This window comes from Echiichthys vipera (assembly GCF_963691815.1).
Source record: "Echiichthys vipera genome assembly, chromosome: 15".
Taxonomy (NCBI): Eukaryota; Metazoa; Chordata; class Actinopteri; order Perciformes; family Trachinidae; genus Echiichthys; species Echiichthys vipera.
Window position 1 is genome coordinate 24,523,855 of NC_139840.1, and position 18,184 is coordinate 24,542,038.

At 42.7% G+C, this 18,184-nt stretch overlaps 2 protein-coding genes across 2 annotated transcripts in view; one reads left to right on the forward strand and one right to left on the reverse strand.

The window, feature by feature from the left end:
- The window catches only part of ctnnd2b (catenin (cadherin-associated protein), delta 2b), a 174,380-nt gene extending 172,040 nt beyond the window's left edge, over window positions 1–2,340 (reverse strand). Inside the window, exon 1 of the mRNA XM_083928526.1 lies at window positions 2,288–2,340. The gene's annotated coding sequence lies outside the window, so the exon portion shown is untranslated. The remainder of the gene's footprint in view (window positions 1–2,287) is intronic.
- A 9,071-nt stretch (window positions 2,341–11,411) lies between these two features.
- LOC310957795 (cAMP-dependent protein kinase inhibitor alpha-like) lies at window positions 11,412–15,359 on the forward strand. The gene is made up of 3 exons (XM_083928528.1): window positions 11,412–11,685; window positions 13,560–13,750; window positions 15,210–15,359. Exons 2-3 carry the CDS (start codon window positions 13,588–13,590, stop codon window positions 15,281–15,283), a joined length of 237 nt encoding a protein of 78 aa, XP_083784654.1. The 5' UTR covers window positions 11,412–11,685; window positions 13,560–13,587; the 3' UTR covers window positions 15,284–15,359.
- Window positions 15,360–18,184: the final 2,825 nt, after the last annotated feature.

Genomic DNA, 18,184 nt, shown 5'->3' on the forward strand with positions numbered 1-18,184 from the left:
GCTGTGCGAGAACTGCGACTGGGAATCCAAATTCAACTGGGACGCAGCATGAGTCAAAGTTGACTTGGTTTCACCTGGGACACTAACAGTAGTCCCCTGGATGAAAGTCCTGTGATCTTTTCATACTACATCTTTTCACAGCGCTGCGGTCAAAGCCTGGTGCGTCTCATACAGACACCAGAGGCTGCCTTGTGTGTCGGTATCAGACACTGAGGACCTCTGACTGCTGTATTTGATGAGTTGGAAATTAGGTTGTAACGTAACAGTTGAGAAATCTGTCTTCATGCTGTGAGTAAGACGAGAAGACTGAATGCACTTATCTGTCTATCTTTGATTATGAATCTGTCACAACAGTTGCCTCACATCAGGGCACCCAGCAAAGACATAACCCTTGTCACATTTGTACACTTTACAGTGTTTTTACCAATTAAACAAACAAGATATAAAGTGTTGATTTTGATACCTTTGGGAGATCCGCGCTACGTCTTCCCCCTACTTCCAGTCTTTAAGCTAAGCTAAGCTAAGTGGCTGCTAGCAGTAGCTTTAGCATACACATATATATTGTCTCATCTAACTCTCAGCAAGCAAGTGAAAAGGCACATTTCTGCAAATATTGAATTATTCCTGTAAAGGGTCACAAGTCACACATGTCGGGAACCACTGCAGAAAGTGAAGAGTCCGTACAAACACTAGAACCACAGTCTTAAAACACAACCGCTAAATAACATGGAGAATAAAGCGCTGACAACTGATCCCCTTTAATTTGATTGGTTGTAGTGTTAAAGATGAGCTGAAGGACGCTCCATTGGGCTAGTGAGCAGTTGCATATTTCACCCACAGGACACACAGATTAGTGAAAATCCAGGATAAATCAATCAGATTTGGGGGGGCTGGGAGAAACTATATAATGATGTCATACTAAATGCTGGCCCAAATTTGTGGTTTTTGCTTTAATTTGAACAGGTCAGGATCATTTATACTATAAACAGAATAATCCAACCCCTTTATCCCGCTAAAATAATGGAAAAATAAGTTGAAACACTCAGCACCCCTTCTTCCTGCTAGAATCAGCTCTCACATCACTTAATGAATATGAACACATCCCCATCGACGTAGCTCATTTTACGCTGCCATATCCACTGATCTTTGCCATATTTCTCTCTCAAACCTAATGGAAAACATCTGCCACACGACTGTACATCCACCATGCCCAAATGTGAAACGAGCAGCCTGTTGAAGACCAATTTAATAAGAAATTTCACTGCCAGACACAATCCGCACTGCTGGTCCAATCAGAAGCATCTCTCTCCAATGTCCATCACATTAAACTTCTTATTAGGGCTGGGTAGCTCCTCCATCTTGGGAGTGATCTGTGATTTACAACACTGTCTATTAGCCCCGAAGAGAAAACACCAGGATCAACTTCAGATGTCATAAACTGCCATGCGAGCCGCGGTGACCGGAGATGCTTTTAAGGATTTTCTGGCAGGTCACAGAGCAGAAATCTACCCACAATTAACATGAGCAAATATTATGATGCTCTCTGTTGAAACGCAGTAATCTTGGCAATGTGATGAATGGGATTAATTACTCTACAGTGGGGAGGAGAACTAGCTCGGAGCTGATCAGAAACACACTGTGGTGCTTTTTAGTGATAAACATGGAGCGGTTCAAGCAGGCAGGCCGGAGCTGGAGCACACAGGCTGGATGAAGGTGCTCTTCATCCAGTTCACATGCCTGGAGGTGGAGGTGGCGGTGGTGGTGGCTGAGGGAAACAAATATTCTGATCGTCCCATGCATCGCCCTGCAAAGGCAACACAAAAGACGCTGCAGCCGGTCACGACGAGCCGCTGCCACCTGTGATAATCACGTGAATATCGCCACATTTAGGTCAATCTGAAAGTAATACCGCTTTCGCACCAGCCAACCACCCCCCCCTCGTATCCTCCGACCCCCACACACCCTCGGATGGATGGATGGATGGCGAGTCTAGAAATGGGAGGTGGAGGGAGAGGGGAGGGCGGTTCATTTTTTAAGCGCACCACAGCCCCGTAGCGCATCATAATAAAAAACACTATCCATACCACGCCTCGGAATAAAACTGACATAAAATAGCAAAAACATCTGGCACACACTTCGAACAAAAATACAGCAGCCAGACATATCCCCAGCAGGCTGTCACATTCGAGCATTTTTTTCTCCCCCCTTTTTCTTTCAAGCATTTGCACCGATGGGAGGTGTGAGGCGAGCGGGATGAGGAAACCGGAATGACATTGCGCCTGCTTACTGTAAAATCAATTCCCTCGGGGGATGGAGAGCCTCCGTTTTTCTCCTCTCTTGACTCCCCTCCAGTCCGACGTGCGAAATTCCCCCGAAATTCAGACCATGCGAAGCAGGTAGTCAGTCATTTTCCACCCTCCGAAGTACATTTGGTCCAGCGCGGCGTGTGAGAGGAGAAGGCAGAGCCAGCATCCGAGAAGGAGAGAGCCAGCTGTGGGGAGGAAATGAAGAAGGAAGGAGCGGCCGGGCCGGAGCGCTGCGCACAGGAGAGGCGGCAGGGAGAGCGGCAGAGGTGCTCTCTCTCTCTCTCTCTCTGCCTCTCTCTCTCTCTCTAGTTCACAATACGACATCCCCCCATGCCTGCCAGACAGACTGACAGACGACGTGGGTACCAGTGTCAGCAGCGACACCCACCGGGGATGAGAGGAACTACTGTATGGGGGGTGATTTATGCCACAGAGAGGCAGCTGGAAAGATATACAGTGTACTGCTGCACAATTACTAATTCCCTTTTTTCAGACAGAAATCATGTCAAAGGGGTTTCGGGAACACTTTCTATGAAAACACCATCTGTAGCTAGTGTTAGCCGTTACAGCTAAGTAAACATGAAAGTGGAGAAACGTGGCTATTTGGGAGTCCGTTGAATGAATGCTTGGCCTATATTGACTAATTTTTGCCCATCTCTGATTACTCAAGCTCCACTTCACCCAGTGCCAGCCTACAGTAGCTGCACCAAACAACAGACAGCCCTGGCAACCCTGCAATGCCGGCTGCTATTGGCTGGTACAATGGAAACAGTTCGTGGTAAATGGAAGTAACCTGACTCCGCCAGACGGATTGATTCGCATAAGTCTCATTTGCTCAGCAGATCCATCTGGGAACTCTCGTTTGGAGATCTTGTGGGAAGGGGTGAAAATAGTGGTTGCTGATTGGATAAACCATCTGTCTATCACCAACATACGGGCCAAATCAACCAATCAGATCAACAAAGTGTATGACGTGCTAACAGCGCGGAGGCAAAGCTCAGAAAGTAAACAACATGTGGTTAATGGATATTTGCTGTTTGTGGAACGTGAATTTACGGATCAAAAGCGCAATTTCAGGTGCCCGGTCCATATTCAACAGAAAGAAAAAAGCGTTAGAGAGAGGCTCATCTCATGCTCATCTGGTTGTGTCACACCTCGACCTGCCTCAAAACCAAAGCTGATTCGTTCGGTCGCTTGGAAAACTTTTCTCCAGCGCACGTAACCAGACTGATCTGAGGGTAAAATACAGAGAGATCAGGATGGGCTGGAGAGACTAAAATGGAAGTGGAAATTATTGATGTATGATTCATGCACAATTCACTTTTCCAAAAATACTGGCATGCACGCCAATCTTTGCCATCACCATCAAAGCAGGGCGGCCCCTTAAAATACCTGTGCACGTCCCTGATCAGTATGTACTTACAGCTATGACTGTCTCTTTGTAACCAGAGTAAGGTCAGTCCACTTTGAGGAACACACAGTTACATTACTGCCATATTTTCAGACACTTACTCAATACTGCTGGGTTGGCTCACCTAAATTACTAAAAAAAGAAAATGATTTTGCTTGTGATGACTACTGCATGAAAGGCTTGACAGGGCAATTTCTGAAGAAGCTAGAGTGTGCTCTCTTTACCGTATTCTTAGAGATTCTCCTTTAACCGACCGGCTTCACATTTAAAGTGAGTGTGTTAACACAGGACAGGAGCATCTATCTAGATACTTTCTATTTGGAAGACAACTACTTGCAACGAAGGACATTGTTTTCAAACCTTAGACCTTTACCTGCCTCCTTAACATATTCCATCTCATCAACTTTGAAACCAAACCTTTGCAAAAAAAGCTAGAATAGAAGAATATATAACATGTGCACATTCACACGTGCCAAGGACAAAAGCCTTTACCAGGGGGAGTTCGAACACAAATGAAGACTGGAAAACATTTGTAACCCAGTCCAACTGAGCTCTGCATATCCTCTGACTCTTTTCTATCTCTGGCTTCATCTATATTTGTCTCTCTCTCTCTTTCTACCTCTCTCTCTCTTTTTCTTTCACTTCCTCTTTGTCTAACATTTCTTTGTTCAGTCAACTGTAAGCTATTTTCCAAATGCCATAGTCAGTGGCATCAATGGCGAACTAAATCTTGCACACATTGTTCTGGCACGCACTGTTCGCTTCATTGCACAAGAAATGGCTTTGGATGCTCACATTATTTACACACATCAAGCCAAAATGTCATACTTTAACGGTGGAAGAATCAGTGATCTGTTGATACAAACCCTTGAAATATATAAACTATAAGCATATGTACTTATGGTTCGACAATGCACATTTTCAATACGCGTTACCTTGTAAATCTGAGTGCTCAACTATTCATTTATTTGCTGTATCATCCCCAGCATGCTCTCCTCGCAATGTTTCCTGCAGTATACTCCATTTGAGCTATTCTTATCTGTAGCCTATCCTCTGCTGCTCTAATGACCTGACATCTCCACAGGGATCATTAAAGTTTCATCTGACCTAATCTAAAAATTGAGGTCCCTTAAGCAAGACACTTGTCTGCTCCAGTGAAGCTGCTCGGTGTCCATCAGCAGGAAATGTGACTGTAATGAGAAGCTCGCAGGTGTGTGTGTGTGTGTGTGTGTGTGTGTGTGTGTGTGAAGCACAATGCTGCAGGGAGGAACACATGCTTATTTAAACCTATGTTAACAGAAAAGAATATGTCAACCCGTGGGTACTGGCTTGAAAGTGCATGGTGATGAGACAGTGTGGTGAGTATGCAGCAGCGTTGTGTTGTTATCTCCACAGCGTTATGTCTGGATTTTGGAACCAGCAACAAAAACAAACACGGCGCCCACCTACCACACTTGTGCACGGTGATGTCATGCATGAGAGAGAGAGAGACAGGAAGAGAGTGAGAGAGAAAGAGAGAGACTGTGACGTCAAGAACTACAGTCGATTAGTCAGACACTGAGTGACTCACTTTGTCCTTCATTTGTCTATCCATCATCTATTCACCCATGCATTTACATCCATAGAGTGCTTCCTAAGGACGGGAGGACCACGGTAGTTTGAAGGTTCTGTTTTCATTTTTTCAATAATTGGATTTTAAAAAATACTCACATTTGTGATTTTAAAGTTTGGCTTAAAGAACCCCATATACTGATTATCTGAGCCTTATCATTATCTGGGTAATGATATCTGACATTCCAGGCCTGTGCATTGAGCTGGTTTTAATAAGCATGCAAATTAAGCAGAGCTGGGGGACTTTAAGGTCAGCAAGACAATCATGTTGCATGGGCTGTACTTAGTTTTCCTTTTTCACCAGCTGTGACAGCGACGCTGGTATTGTCTTCACCCTGTAAGCCCCTTGTGTGTGTGTCATCAAGGTCAAATGTGGTCCTGGAGAACTAACACAGAGGTGCTTTTGAGTATTTTGCTGGGTGTTTAAAGGCTGAATATGGAGAATGAGCAGAACACCGCTATCTAGTGTCTCGAGATCGTAGTCGCAGTCGGGTTGCCAGGTCCGTTGCCGTGTGTGTCAAGGGATCAGCCTGCGACATGTCAAGTGATGAATCATACAGGGTAACGACTAATTTCGACTAATCAATTCATTTAACAACAGCACTTAACCTTAGCCAGTCTTCAACTCAAAAGTCTGTCTTTGAGTGATGTGTAAAACCCAGAGACAGACCCGTCCTAGTAGACTACAGGAGACCGGAGTCCGTTTGAGACTGTTTGAACCCATCCCCTCCGGCAAATAACACCATAAAAACAAGTATTAGAGGAGTTTGACTTACAGTTACAGTTAGCTGTTACCGTTAGCCGTTAAAGCTAAGTAAAGATGATCAAGGAGAAACGTAGCCAGCCTACAGTAGCTGCAGCAAACAACAGACAACCCTGGCAACCCGCTATTGGCTGGTACAATGTAAACAGAGGAAGGGGTTATCGTCCCATCACTTTGCGACCCTGGCCTAATTTGGCGTGATCCCACCACAGGATGGTCTCTCCGCAGCCATTCTAGCAACATGGCTCTATAGTTGGGAATGTAAAACTCAACCTATATTGAAAAAAATAAGTTTTGTACAGATGTTTATGGTCTCCGGGTGGTTTTTCTGATCCCTGACTTCTCCTCTGGTGTCATTACAAGGGTCACAATGTCTCGTCAACTGTTGGATGTGGTGCCTTCATTTAACTTTAATAATTATTATCCTTTCATTTGTCATTTAAAAATTTGTCCAAAACTTTGGTTTATGACAAAATAAAAAAAATCCCTATCTCCACACTCACAGACTCATGGGCTTTGAGGTGTGTTCCCGTTAAGTCGGTGAGGGTTTAGGGATGTCCCTCTGTCAAACCGTCAAGTGCATGAGAGCTCTTTAGCTGGTTCTGAATACTTTAAGCATTCCCGCAGACTTTGCCTGAGGTAATTACGCAACATTCATAGTGTTGTGCCTTTTAAACATAGGATTAACGGGGGAATTGTTAATGATGGGAAACCAGCATTTTGTGTTTATCAGCTGACTTTTTTGTAATTCAAAAATTGCGTCTGGTTTTAGAAAGATTACTCATGTGAAAGTATATGATACAGTCTGTGTCGGTATTTATTGTTTTGCTGCATTACCTCTTTGATAATGATATGATTTTGAAGACTCTGTTCCACCTGTAAACCTAAAATGTACAGATACTGTACAATAATCCAAATATTTAACCCATTCCAATTTTACCACCAATGTGCTATAAAAAGCACTTTTCTTGGTCTCAATTAAAACCTAACAGATTAATATTACGATGATTCCTCATCTCCACAGCAGCTTCTCTGATAAATCCTTCTGTAGACTCAGGTTACAGCTGACCACATCCTCCGTAGTGAATAAAACATGACACTAACTCCACCGAGGTCTGAACCACGTCCTTTTCTGTCGAAGCAGCTTGTAAAGAAATTCCTCCCTCTGAAAGTTAACCTTCATCTAAAAATCAAACAGACAGGAAGTCGCTCTGGGCAGAGAGAGTCTTCGTCAGCTGGAGAGTGGAAACTCTCTTGATGATACTGCAGGGAGACACTGCAGGTTTTATGGATCCACTCCAAACTGCCACAAACCGTCAGCCATAATGGGATGTACTGTACATGACCTGCGAGCACAGGAACTAGAGATCATCCTTAAAACAGCACAGCTGTGTCCCGCTGTCTTGAGCACCAGGCATTTCAGTCATTGTTCACCAATCATAACTGGTCAGATTTTTTGTTAAAAGAAGGATTCAGACCCTTTACTCAAGGAAAAGTACTAATATAATCATGTCAAAGTACTCCCATTACAGGTAAAAAAAAAACCTGCATTCAAAATCCTACTTCCTACTTCTCTAGCTGGAATGTACATTCATTCATCTTCAATATCTTCATCAACTTCTATATCGGGGTCGCAGGGGGGGGGCTCGGGGTGGAGCTGATCCCAGCTGACATCGGGCGTGAGGCGGGGTACAACCTGGACAGGACGCCAGTCTATCACAGGGCACATAGAGACAGACAACCATTCACACTCACATTCACACCTACGGGCAATTTAGAGTCATCAATGAACCTAACACGTGCATTACTTTGGACTGTGGGAGGAAACCGGAGAACCCGGAGAAAACCCACGCAGTCAGGCAACAGTGCTATCCACCACATCACCGTGTCGCTCTGGAATGTACAGTATATTTTAATTATCACTGATGTTTAATTTCATAATTCTGCAAGTTTGATGGACCAGTGGTTTGTCTGGTGATTGAGTGGAGCGGCTTTTTGTGAGCCACAGAAAGACAAGGTGCAACTGGAAAATAAAGGATTACAGAAAGGTAAGAGCACAGCAGCAGTGCAAACAGCCGGTGAATAAGAAGCGAGCTGCGCCTCTGAGGATCCCATCACCAGCACAGATCTGAAGGTGAAGCTTCTGAAGCTGCTGGGAAAGAAACGATCTCGAGTCTTTACCAGGTTCCTTTTTTAAACTTCCCAGATGTGTCCCGCTGAAACCCCGTGCCACAAGAACAGAGAGGAGACCACGTTTCCACAGCAACACAGTCTAAGATGCTCACACTGTTCACGGTTTGAGCTGGAGTCAGGGGTGCGTAGAGGTCAACACATTTATTTCTTTTCTCTATATCGCACCTTTTTATGTTTTGTTATGTTTAATTCATGAGGAGGAAACTGAAATAATCCGCCTTTTGTGTTTACAATCCTATGGAGCTTCTATGAAAATGATATGGTGAAGCCAGGCACTGGATGTTGGTTTCCCAAAGGGAAATTACATTGTCCTGTAATTTGTCACTTAGTGCATCATTCACACTGTCCATCCGTACCGTGCCCAAGCATGTTTCACGGCTAAAGTCTAGTTCCTTTGACCACTCTGAGTGCAAGGCGCGGCCCGTTTGCCGGCCACGGCCCGTTTGTGAGAAGACGGACCATGCGTGGACATTTAAAACACTCCACAATAGTGGAGTGTTTACTGCAGATTTGGTTAGATGAAAATATTCAAAAACAGTCGACAAGATGCACAAAAACTCTGAGGTCTATGGAAAGATCTGTAAACAAAGCGACGCATCGTGATGACATCATCAATGCGTGTGACTTGTTACGGCGTGATGACGTATAGGCAGCAAGAAGCATTCGCAGCGAGGCCCAGGTAGTGTGAGTACAAACGGGCCTGGGCCGCGGGGGGAGAGGGAGGGGGGGACAAGTACCCTAAAGTGCGGGTCACGGTACAGACAGACAGTTCGAGTGCGCCCTTAGTGCAGCACAGCAGGATATCTGGTGACAGAAAAGGCTAATCTGAAAAGTGTTCGGGCTCCCAGTGTCAAAGAGCAAAAAACACATCTCCAGAGGTGCTTTTTTTTTTTAAGTTGGAACTATTACATTTATGCTAAAAATATAAGTGGATTTCAATGAGGTCAATAATTCAAACCTAAAATCAATCAGAAAATGCCCTTTGGTCAACTGAGACCACACCCTCACATTGTTTTACATGATACTTTTGTAATCTTGTAGCCATAAGATGTTTCTGACTGACTTCAACAGCAAAATAACAATTGGAGTTTCACTTATCTCTGCTTTTTTATTTTTATTTTATTTGTGGTGGTGATTCCAGATAGATTGCAGGTAGTTGTGTGTACTCACAGCGACAGCAGTGTGATCCTGTGGTATTAAGAAGTATTGCACACAATTATCTTCTGGCATTTTCTTGTTTGTGCAATTATTACATTTAGAATGAGTATTTGTAGAGAGATGTAGTTGACACACTGAGTTAAATGTGGCTCCCATCTTGTGTCAAGGCAAAAACCAAGACATTTTCTGTTTCATGAAACATTTTCCTCCTGTTGTTATGGGCATTGGCTTCTTAGTTTGATCCCTGGATGATTTATGAAAATAGTGCATATAAAGATGAATTTACTTTATTTTCAAGCTATATTTTCCCTCCACTGCATCACATGATATTCATTCATTCATTCATCTTCAACCGCTTGTCCCTGTCGCGGTCGCGGGGGGCTGGAGCCGAAACCAGCGGACATCAGGCATGAGGCGTGGTACACCCTGGACAGGACGCCAGTCTATCACAGGGCACATAGAGACGAACAGAGACAGACAACCTTTCACACCTACGGGCAATTTTAGAGTCATCGCTTAACCGAACACCTGCACGTCTTTGGACTGTGGGAGGAAACCGGAGAACCAGGAGAAAACCCACGCAGGCACGGGAAGAACATGCAAACTCCACACAGTGTGCATGTTGTGTGGATCAGGAACCCTTTCAATGTGAGGCAACAGTGCTAACCACCACATCACTGACCTGCATCACATGATACTAGGCTGTTAATTCAGTCACTGTGATAAGAATACAAACTTGAGCATAATGCCATAAAACTGTAAACACTGACTGAAATTATTGTAGCCTAGTTACCTATATTTCTTTGCTGCCTTCAAGTGCTGTACGAAATCTGGATCATAGGAGTTCAGAGCAGATGAATAATGTAGTAGTTTGTATTATTATATTTTCCCACATCATTTAACGTGTTCTCATTGGTAGGTTCATTTGACATCTTATGAAAGTTAGGCATCAAAGCAACTTGGTTAGGATTGGGAAAATTATGTGGTTTGGCTTAGTGTTTCCTGGACAGAAACACCACCAGGACACAAAACACTGGTCCTCCAGGTTAAAGTTATGTGTTTTGTATTTTGGGACCTATCTACCACACCAACCCACAACCCTAAATGCAGTTTAGCGCTCTCATCCTACCTTATCCACCTGATGTCCTCCTTTGAATTGCAGTGAACTTCTTTTTATATAATTACGGACAATGGATGAGGACAGCCTGCATAATTTAAGTTAGTTAATTTAGCTATTCTATATTTTCAATCTGTGATTTTTGCATACTCTATTTTCATTATTGTATTTATTATTTCTAAATATTTTTAGTCTTTGCTGTAAAGCACATTGTGTTCCTGTTCTGATATAATCCACACCACATAAAGAAAGAATTATTGATCTACTTCTATTGAAACTACAGAACCGAACTGCTTCGTTATCATCATAGAGGGAGGCTCAGTCCAAACCTTTAAAATACTCTTTTTAAAAGAAACATCTTTTTTACTTTGCCCTTTTTGACACCATCCACCAGGTCTTGAATACCAATCATCTTTATTGAATTTTTGCAGACAGGCAAAGTAAAGTACAACAACTTCATCATGCATCAGAGCTTCTGCTTTAAAGTGAAAAAGAAAAAGAAAAAACCCCAACATGAACCTCACTTTCCCTCCCAACAACCCATGTCAGACGTAGCCATAGTAAATAACTAGGTAAATAAATAACATATAACTTAAGTAGATAATTAAGGTACAATGAGACAAAGTACAGTAAAAACTGCAAATAATAGTAGAAATAAATAAAGCCAACAACGTCATAGATAGATTGAAAATAAAATAAAAAGAGATTTACGAGGTGATCCTGAACGCAGCACGGTGCTGCTCAGAGCGCTCTCCTCTCATCCTTTTGTGTCTCCTGTCCAATCAGAGCTCATACGCGGATTGCTGGCTGCTGATTGGTCGCGAAGGAGGAAGATGCGACGGCAATGGAGAATGAGACTGGGGACTTTTGCACTGATGCGATGAATAATATCGTTATAAATGACCTCCGTGCGTTGAGTCGTCGCGGTTTCTAGTGTGAACACTTCTGGATTATTATCAGCTACCGCTCGCGGGTCTGTGTCGGTGCTGTTCCGGTTTTGTTTGTTGTGTCGGGCCGTTTGATGTGGTGTCGGGCCCGGAGGTTGCGATGCTCTGCAGGTGAAGTCCTTCCCTGCTAATGTCACTGTTTTCTCGCGGTCACAACACTGGTAGAGCCGTCACTGAAGGTAAGAAGGTGACTCCGAGACAATACAAACACGTTAGGAGTTTTCTGAGGGGTGTAACGGGACTTGTGTTCTCGGTTTTATTATCGTTCGTGACTTGTGGGCCTTACTATGGACGGGCTGCCTGGTTAGCATGAGCTATTTGAGACTGTAATGCTTTGGAAATGATTTAAAGCAGACCGAGGTCATGTCAGTGGGTGTAACAGGGGGTTAAACTGAACCACTGTGACCCTATAAGGGCCTTCAATCAGGGGTGATACCAATACTCAATACAAATGTGCTTTTAATGCTACTAAATCTGAGGTAAATGTAATTACTCCACTACATTTGCCTGACAGCTTTAGTTTATTTCCTGATTACAATGTTTCACCCCATTACATGTGTCACCACGTGTTGATTTCAAATGTTTATGAGCAGGGTGCAAAATTCACTTTTTGGTCGATTCAATTCAATTCAATTTTATTTATAGTGCCAAATCATAACAAAAGTTATCTCAGGACACTTTACAGAGTAGGTAAAGACCACACTCTATGACTTATTTAGGATTTACATAGACCCAACAATTCCCCCGTAGAGTACGGTGGCAACGAAAACCTTCCCTATAACAGACAGGAACGTCAGACAGACCCAGCTCTGTGGAGGACGGACATCTGTCTGCACCGGTTGGGGAGGAAAGAGAGAAAAGACAGACAGATGGACAGAGAGAGACAAAGACGGACACAAAAACAGAGACACTTCCAGTAACTATAATATTATCTATAGTAGTAGTATAACACTGGTTGTTATTTATTTTAAAAGCTCTTATTGGGAAACATCCACCCTACATGTCAGCTATGCTTTACTAGAAGTCAGGGACCTATTGGACCTGATCCACTGAGCTGCTCACTCCATCCTGGGAGTGACATATATTCATATAGTGCCCCCGCCTCATGGATTGCTCTGCAGAGCAATTTAAAATGACTGCTTTTCCTACTTAGGTATATTTAAATCTATGATTTCAGAGTTTTACACATCCCAATGTAACTGTTTTAGCTGGACTCTTTACTCATTTAGTATTCCTTTCTATTTTATTATAGTATTTTATATTTCTTCTAAAATCTGTTTTATTATGTCAGCCTTGTAATTGTATTTATTGTGTGCCCACTGTAAATGAAGGAAACCTCAGTGTCTCTCGAGCTGATTGATTGAATGCCACTTAATATATTAACATTGTTTACTTTTGGCTAAATTTAGTAGCCACTTGTATATTTTACCAGCATTGGGCTGGCAAATGTGCCCTTTTTTGATGAACTGTAGGATGAAGTGTCCATTTATGTGTTTAACTCTTATGCTAAATAAACTCTGATCCTCTTGGATCAGCTGGAAAAATGCTTCATCACAAAGCTGAAAACATAAAAAGTTGACTTTTAAGAGAAATGTTGTTCTCACAGGAAAGCCATGCTACACATCTGATAGATTATCATGCATTGCTGTAGATTAAACTGCTTTAAACATCTACAGCAGTAAAATACAACACAGTCATTAATGCAGTAGTAATATTACCGATATATTAGTAAAACAAAGAGAACATTTTACTGCAGAAAGAATAAATGTCCCCCGACGTACCATAGAGACCCACTTGCACCTTCTCATCCAAATAAAAAAAAAAACCTATCATATTGTTTGCTATGTGATGTTTTTCCAGTGAAGTTACTTGTTCCATAAATCACAATTTTTATTGTGAGCCAATCCGATTCGTTGATATGGAGTTATTGAAGTGGACGTGTATCTGCTGATCCCAGAAAAAAGTTGGTGATTTTAGTACCATCAGAAGTTTGGAGGATGATAAATAGCACGTTCACTTGCACGCTGACAGATGGAGCTGCTCTTCTCTTTAGGTGTTGCTGTGTGAACGATGCACGAGCGATGTCTGATGTTGAGGCCACGTACGCAGACTTCATCGCCTCTGGCAGGACAGGACGCAGGAACGCCATGCACGACATTCTGCAGAGTCCCACCGACCCCGAAGGACGAGAACTGCCCCTCACCCTGTCTCTGTCCCAGCTGCACATCAACGCAGGAGGGGGAGGTAAACTACTGCATTATACCGGGGTGGATTATTTTGGACTGATTTTAAAAGTATGTGTTTAAAGTGAAACATTTTCTAAGCACTTGAGATGGCTTCATAGATAAGGTAGAGCCAAAGACTGCGCTTCTTATAAATCAGACTTCCACAGAGAGGAAAATATTAGGTCGCACTCACACTGTCCATCCGTACCGTGCCCAAACAGGTTTTACGGGTAAAGTCTAGTTCGTTTGACCAACCGTACCGCGCCTAGCTGCGGCCCGCTTGCCGGCCACGGCCCGTTTGGGAGAGGTGGGCTTTTGTAAAGCACGTTTGCACATGTACAAGCATGAGAGTGCGCACGTGTACGAGCACGAGGCCTACGCCGGCTCTGACGTTGTTTTATGTGCGCCTGTTCGGACATAAAAAAAAAAAAAAAGACGGACCATGCGCGGACATTTAAAACAATGGCGGCGAAAGGTTCACGTTGGTGTGATGCGAGGTGGAGTGTTTACTGCAGATTTGGACGGAAGAAAATATTCAAAAACAGTCGTAAAAGACGCACAAAAACTCTGAGGTCTATGGAAAGATTTGTAAACAAAGCGACGCATCGCAATGACGTCATCAATCCGTGTGACGTGTTACGGCGTGATGACGTAAAGTCAGCAAGAAGCATTCGCGCGAGGCCCAGGTAGTGTGAGTACAAACGGGCCTGGCCCGCTGGGGGAGAGGGAGGGGGGGACAAGTACCCTTAAGCATGGTACGGACGGACAGTGTGAGTGCGCCCTTAGTGACTGCGGTCCTTGTTTGTCATGCCAGTTATCACTGAAACTGTCCTGGAAAAATCCTGGAAAATTATCTCTAGAAAAGAGAGGGAACCCTGAATGTACTGTATATTCTACAGGCTGCAGATGAAGCAAGGTTTGAGACGCTCGTATCCTCTCTGACTTGGCTTTTGTACAACACTGTTGTGAATTGCTTCCTGGATGGTAGGAAGATGATGTCAATATAAGACTAGCAGCACTGTGAGTCAGCTGTGTTTTGAGCTAAATGCTAACATCAAGAAACATGCTCAGACTGACAATGCTAACATGCTGATGTTCAGCAGGTAATAATTACTAGGGTCACTATATAAGTGTAGCATATTAGTATGCTAACAATTGCTAATTAGCACTAAAGACCAAGTACAGCTGAGGCTGATGGGAATGTCATTAGTTTTACAGGTGTAATTAAAAGTGTAATTCATCATCCCATTGTTGTTTTCGGCACTTCCATACATCAAATAAGCCATTGAGATTGTCTTTTCATGTATGAACTGTTAACGGAGAAATCCGGTAGTCGCTAACAGTCGGACGTGGATAACACTAGGGCTGAAACTCAAGTAATCTCTGCTCTGATTTTGCGCCGGAATTACACTTTAAGGACGATTGGGGCTCATGCCAAAACACTGATATATAATCCTGTTAATATTTGTGCCCTGCAGATGGAGACGACGCTGAGGACAGCCAGAGCTCTTCGTCCTCGGCCCACAGGGAGGTGGAGCAGAGGAACAGCTAACCTTCCACACACTCCTGCCAGTGAACAGAGGGCCGCGAGATGGATTCCAGCCGCCGCTGCGATGAAACCGTTTGTCCAGAGTGGGCTGGTAGCCGGAGGGTAGCACCGCCACTGCTGAGGCGCCTATGAGCAGGTGCACTGACCCCCCCTTAACTCACTGTAGAGGCTCTGTGCTGTGCTGTGCTGCTGATGTGATCACCCAGTGCTCTCATGTCCCTGTGGCTCAGCTGTGTACTAGAATAACAGACTGTTGGCAGGATGGGGTGTATTTCTGAGTTGGAGAAAGCAGCGAGACAAATCCGTAGCTCATGTACAGCTGATTTTACTTTCAGTCTTAGTTACTAAACACACAGACTGGATGATTGGAAGGAAAAGAGAAAATAGACAGGTTTTGTAGTTGTGCGAGCAGTTTGTAAAGACCACTGAGACCACGATGCTGATTTAATGGGTCACAATGGGAGTAGCATGTTTGTTGTGATGCTGATAGAGATTATATTGCCAGTTATTGGCTTGTGCTTCCTTTAAATTGACAATACTGTAGAGGCAATTGAACTACTCCGCTTTGAAACACCATGAACCAAAACACTGGGGGCTTGGTTACTTTATCTGTTTAAAGGTGTGTTCACTGATTTTGTTGTGTTTGATGGACAAACAATCCAGTCATTTTTTGTGTGAAATTGTCTGATGCTATAGAAAGCACGGACTGGATGGTGGTGTGACAGTGTTCTGCTGACCAACAATATAATAAAATAATACTTCACAGTGAGTTTGGATGATATCTTTTAATGGCTCAGTGGTTTAAAAAAAAGAAATAATGATGGTGTACTATCTTTTAAAATGTTGATACTTTTTTTAAAAATAACTTTTCTAATGATGCCATTATTATCACAAACTTTAAGGAGCAGTTTGAAATGATGGGAAATACACTTATTGGCTTTCTTACGGAGAGTTAGAGGAGAAGATAAATGGCAATCTCATGTATGTTCGCTAAATATGTAGCTGCAGTCAGCAGCATTTAGCTTAGCTTAGGATAAAAAGTGTAAATGGGCAAACAGCTGGACTGGCTCTGAAGGAGCCACTCTAAAGCTCAACGATTAACATGTTATATCCTGTTTGTATAACTCGTACAACAACTGACATTTAAAAAGGACATTTAGCGGGAAACATATGCTCAACTACGGTATTTCTTGGCTGGGACCAGTTGCCAGGCAACCAATGAAGACTCCAGGAAGTTAGTGGTCGTTTTCATACAGTTTTTATACGGATTAAACACATTTAGGGAAGCACGATATGGACCGATATCTGCTTCTCATAGCCAATACTGATAAGATAACCTATAATTTCACATTTTAAAAAGAAGTTCATAGCCTGCAGTTTATGCACATACGAGGGTACGTAAGGCGACGATGTAGTGAGCAATTTATTTAATAAACTAAATACAATAAAAACAATGAACAGTTCTGACTCTTCAAATGTTCTCGTTAAGTACATCAAAAACATGATTTATATTTTAGAGAGCATTTGGCCTAACAATTCAAATTAAATTCTTTGACATTATCTGTCAAATCAGACATTAAATGTATCTAATACTTAAATACGTGTTTATTGGTGGATTAAAAAGGTGCATATTTTTAATTATTTAATTATTGGAATAATACATTATCTCAATTTCCCGTTATTGGTTGATCATTTATCAGCACCGATATATATCGTGCATGCCCAAATAAAATATATCACATGTTAATTAGTGAGCTTTAGAGTTGCTGGTAGGCAGATTCTGTTCCTTTTGTGCAGAGCCGGGCTAACAGTTTCACAATTTTATGCTACGCTGAGCTAAAAGCTGTAAAGGTGTGGCATTGAAGTCAAAGCCTGTTGATTCCTCCTGACCTTTGACCTCTGTCCTACTATTTTTAATCCTGCTGTAGGTTTCCTGGTGTTTTCGATTCCATCCATTAGCCCACAGATTAGCGAAGTGTGTTCTAACTTCTAGTGATAAATTAATTGGCATTCTCAAAACTATTCTTCAAGTTTTACAATAATTGAACAATAACAGTACTGTTCATTTAAGTTCAGCAATGTTGTGTCTCATTTCTTAGGAAATTGTTGCATTTTTTTCCAATGAAAAAACAAACAAACACACAGCTGCATCCCATATCGGCTGTCGGCCACCGTGCTCTCTAAAAATCCCCATCTGTCTTTGAAAAACACATATTGGTCGACTACTAGTGTGTTTGTGTGTGTGTCCTTTCTCTGTTCATGCGTGTACGTTGGTTTCCTGGCGCAGGAGCAACAGTGTAGTGATTCTTGTTTTTAAAAACATTTGATCTATGATGGACTGTAGATAAGCTAGTTAAGCTACTAAGCTAAGCTAACGGCTGCTTGCTCCAGGTACACATTTAACATACGTCATGACATCGATCCTGTCATCTAACTGGATAAGTGTATTTCCCAACATGTCAAACTATTCCTTAAATGTAGATATGCAATACTCAGTGGAGCTTCCAGTCAGTGTAACATGTTTGTGTGAACGTTTCTATCTCAGACATTGAGCCTGAACTGCATTCCTGCTTCTTTGTGTAATAATGGATCCATCCCATAATCATCACCTGTAAAGACCATCCTGCATGCACTGTTCCAATGGCGTATTTAGTTATTTTACTCAGTATATTCTTACTGTAATACCGCAGCTTGACGGCATCTCATTCCTATTCATGCTGCGGAAATAATAATAATAATAATAATGATAGGGGAAATATAACTCTTTTTATATTACTCATTCAATCAGGTTTTCAAGTTGTAAACTGCCATGTGACTGTACAGTGACTCCCACCTGCTTCACTGACTATAAACCCAGCTGTTCATAATTCAGCATGCAGAAATAAAGCAGGTGCATGATTCTGC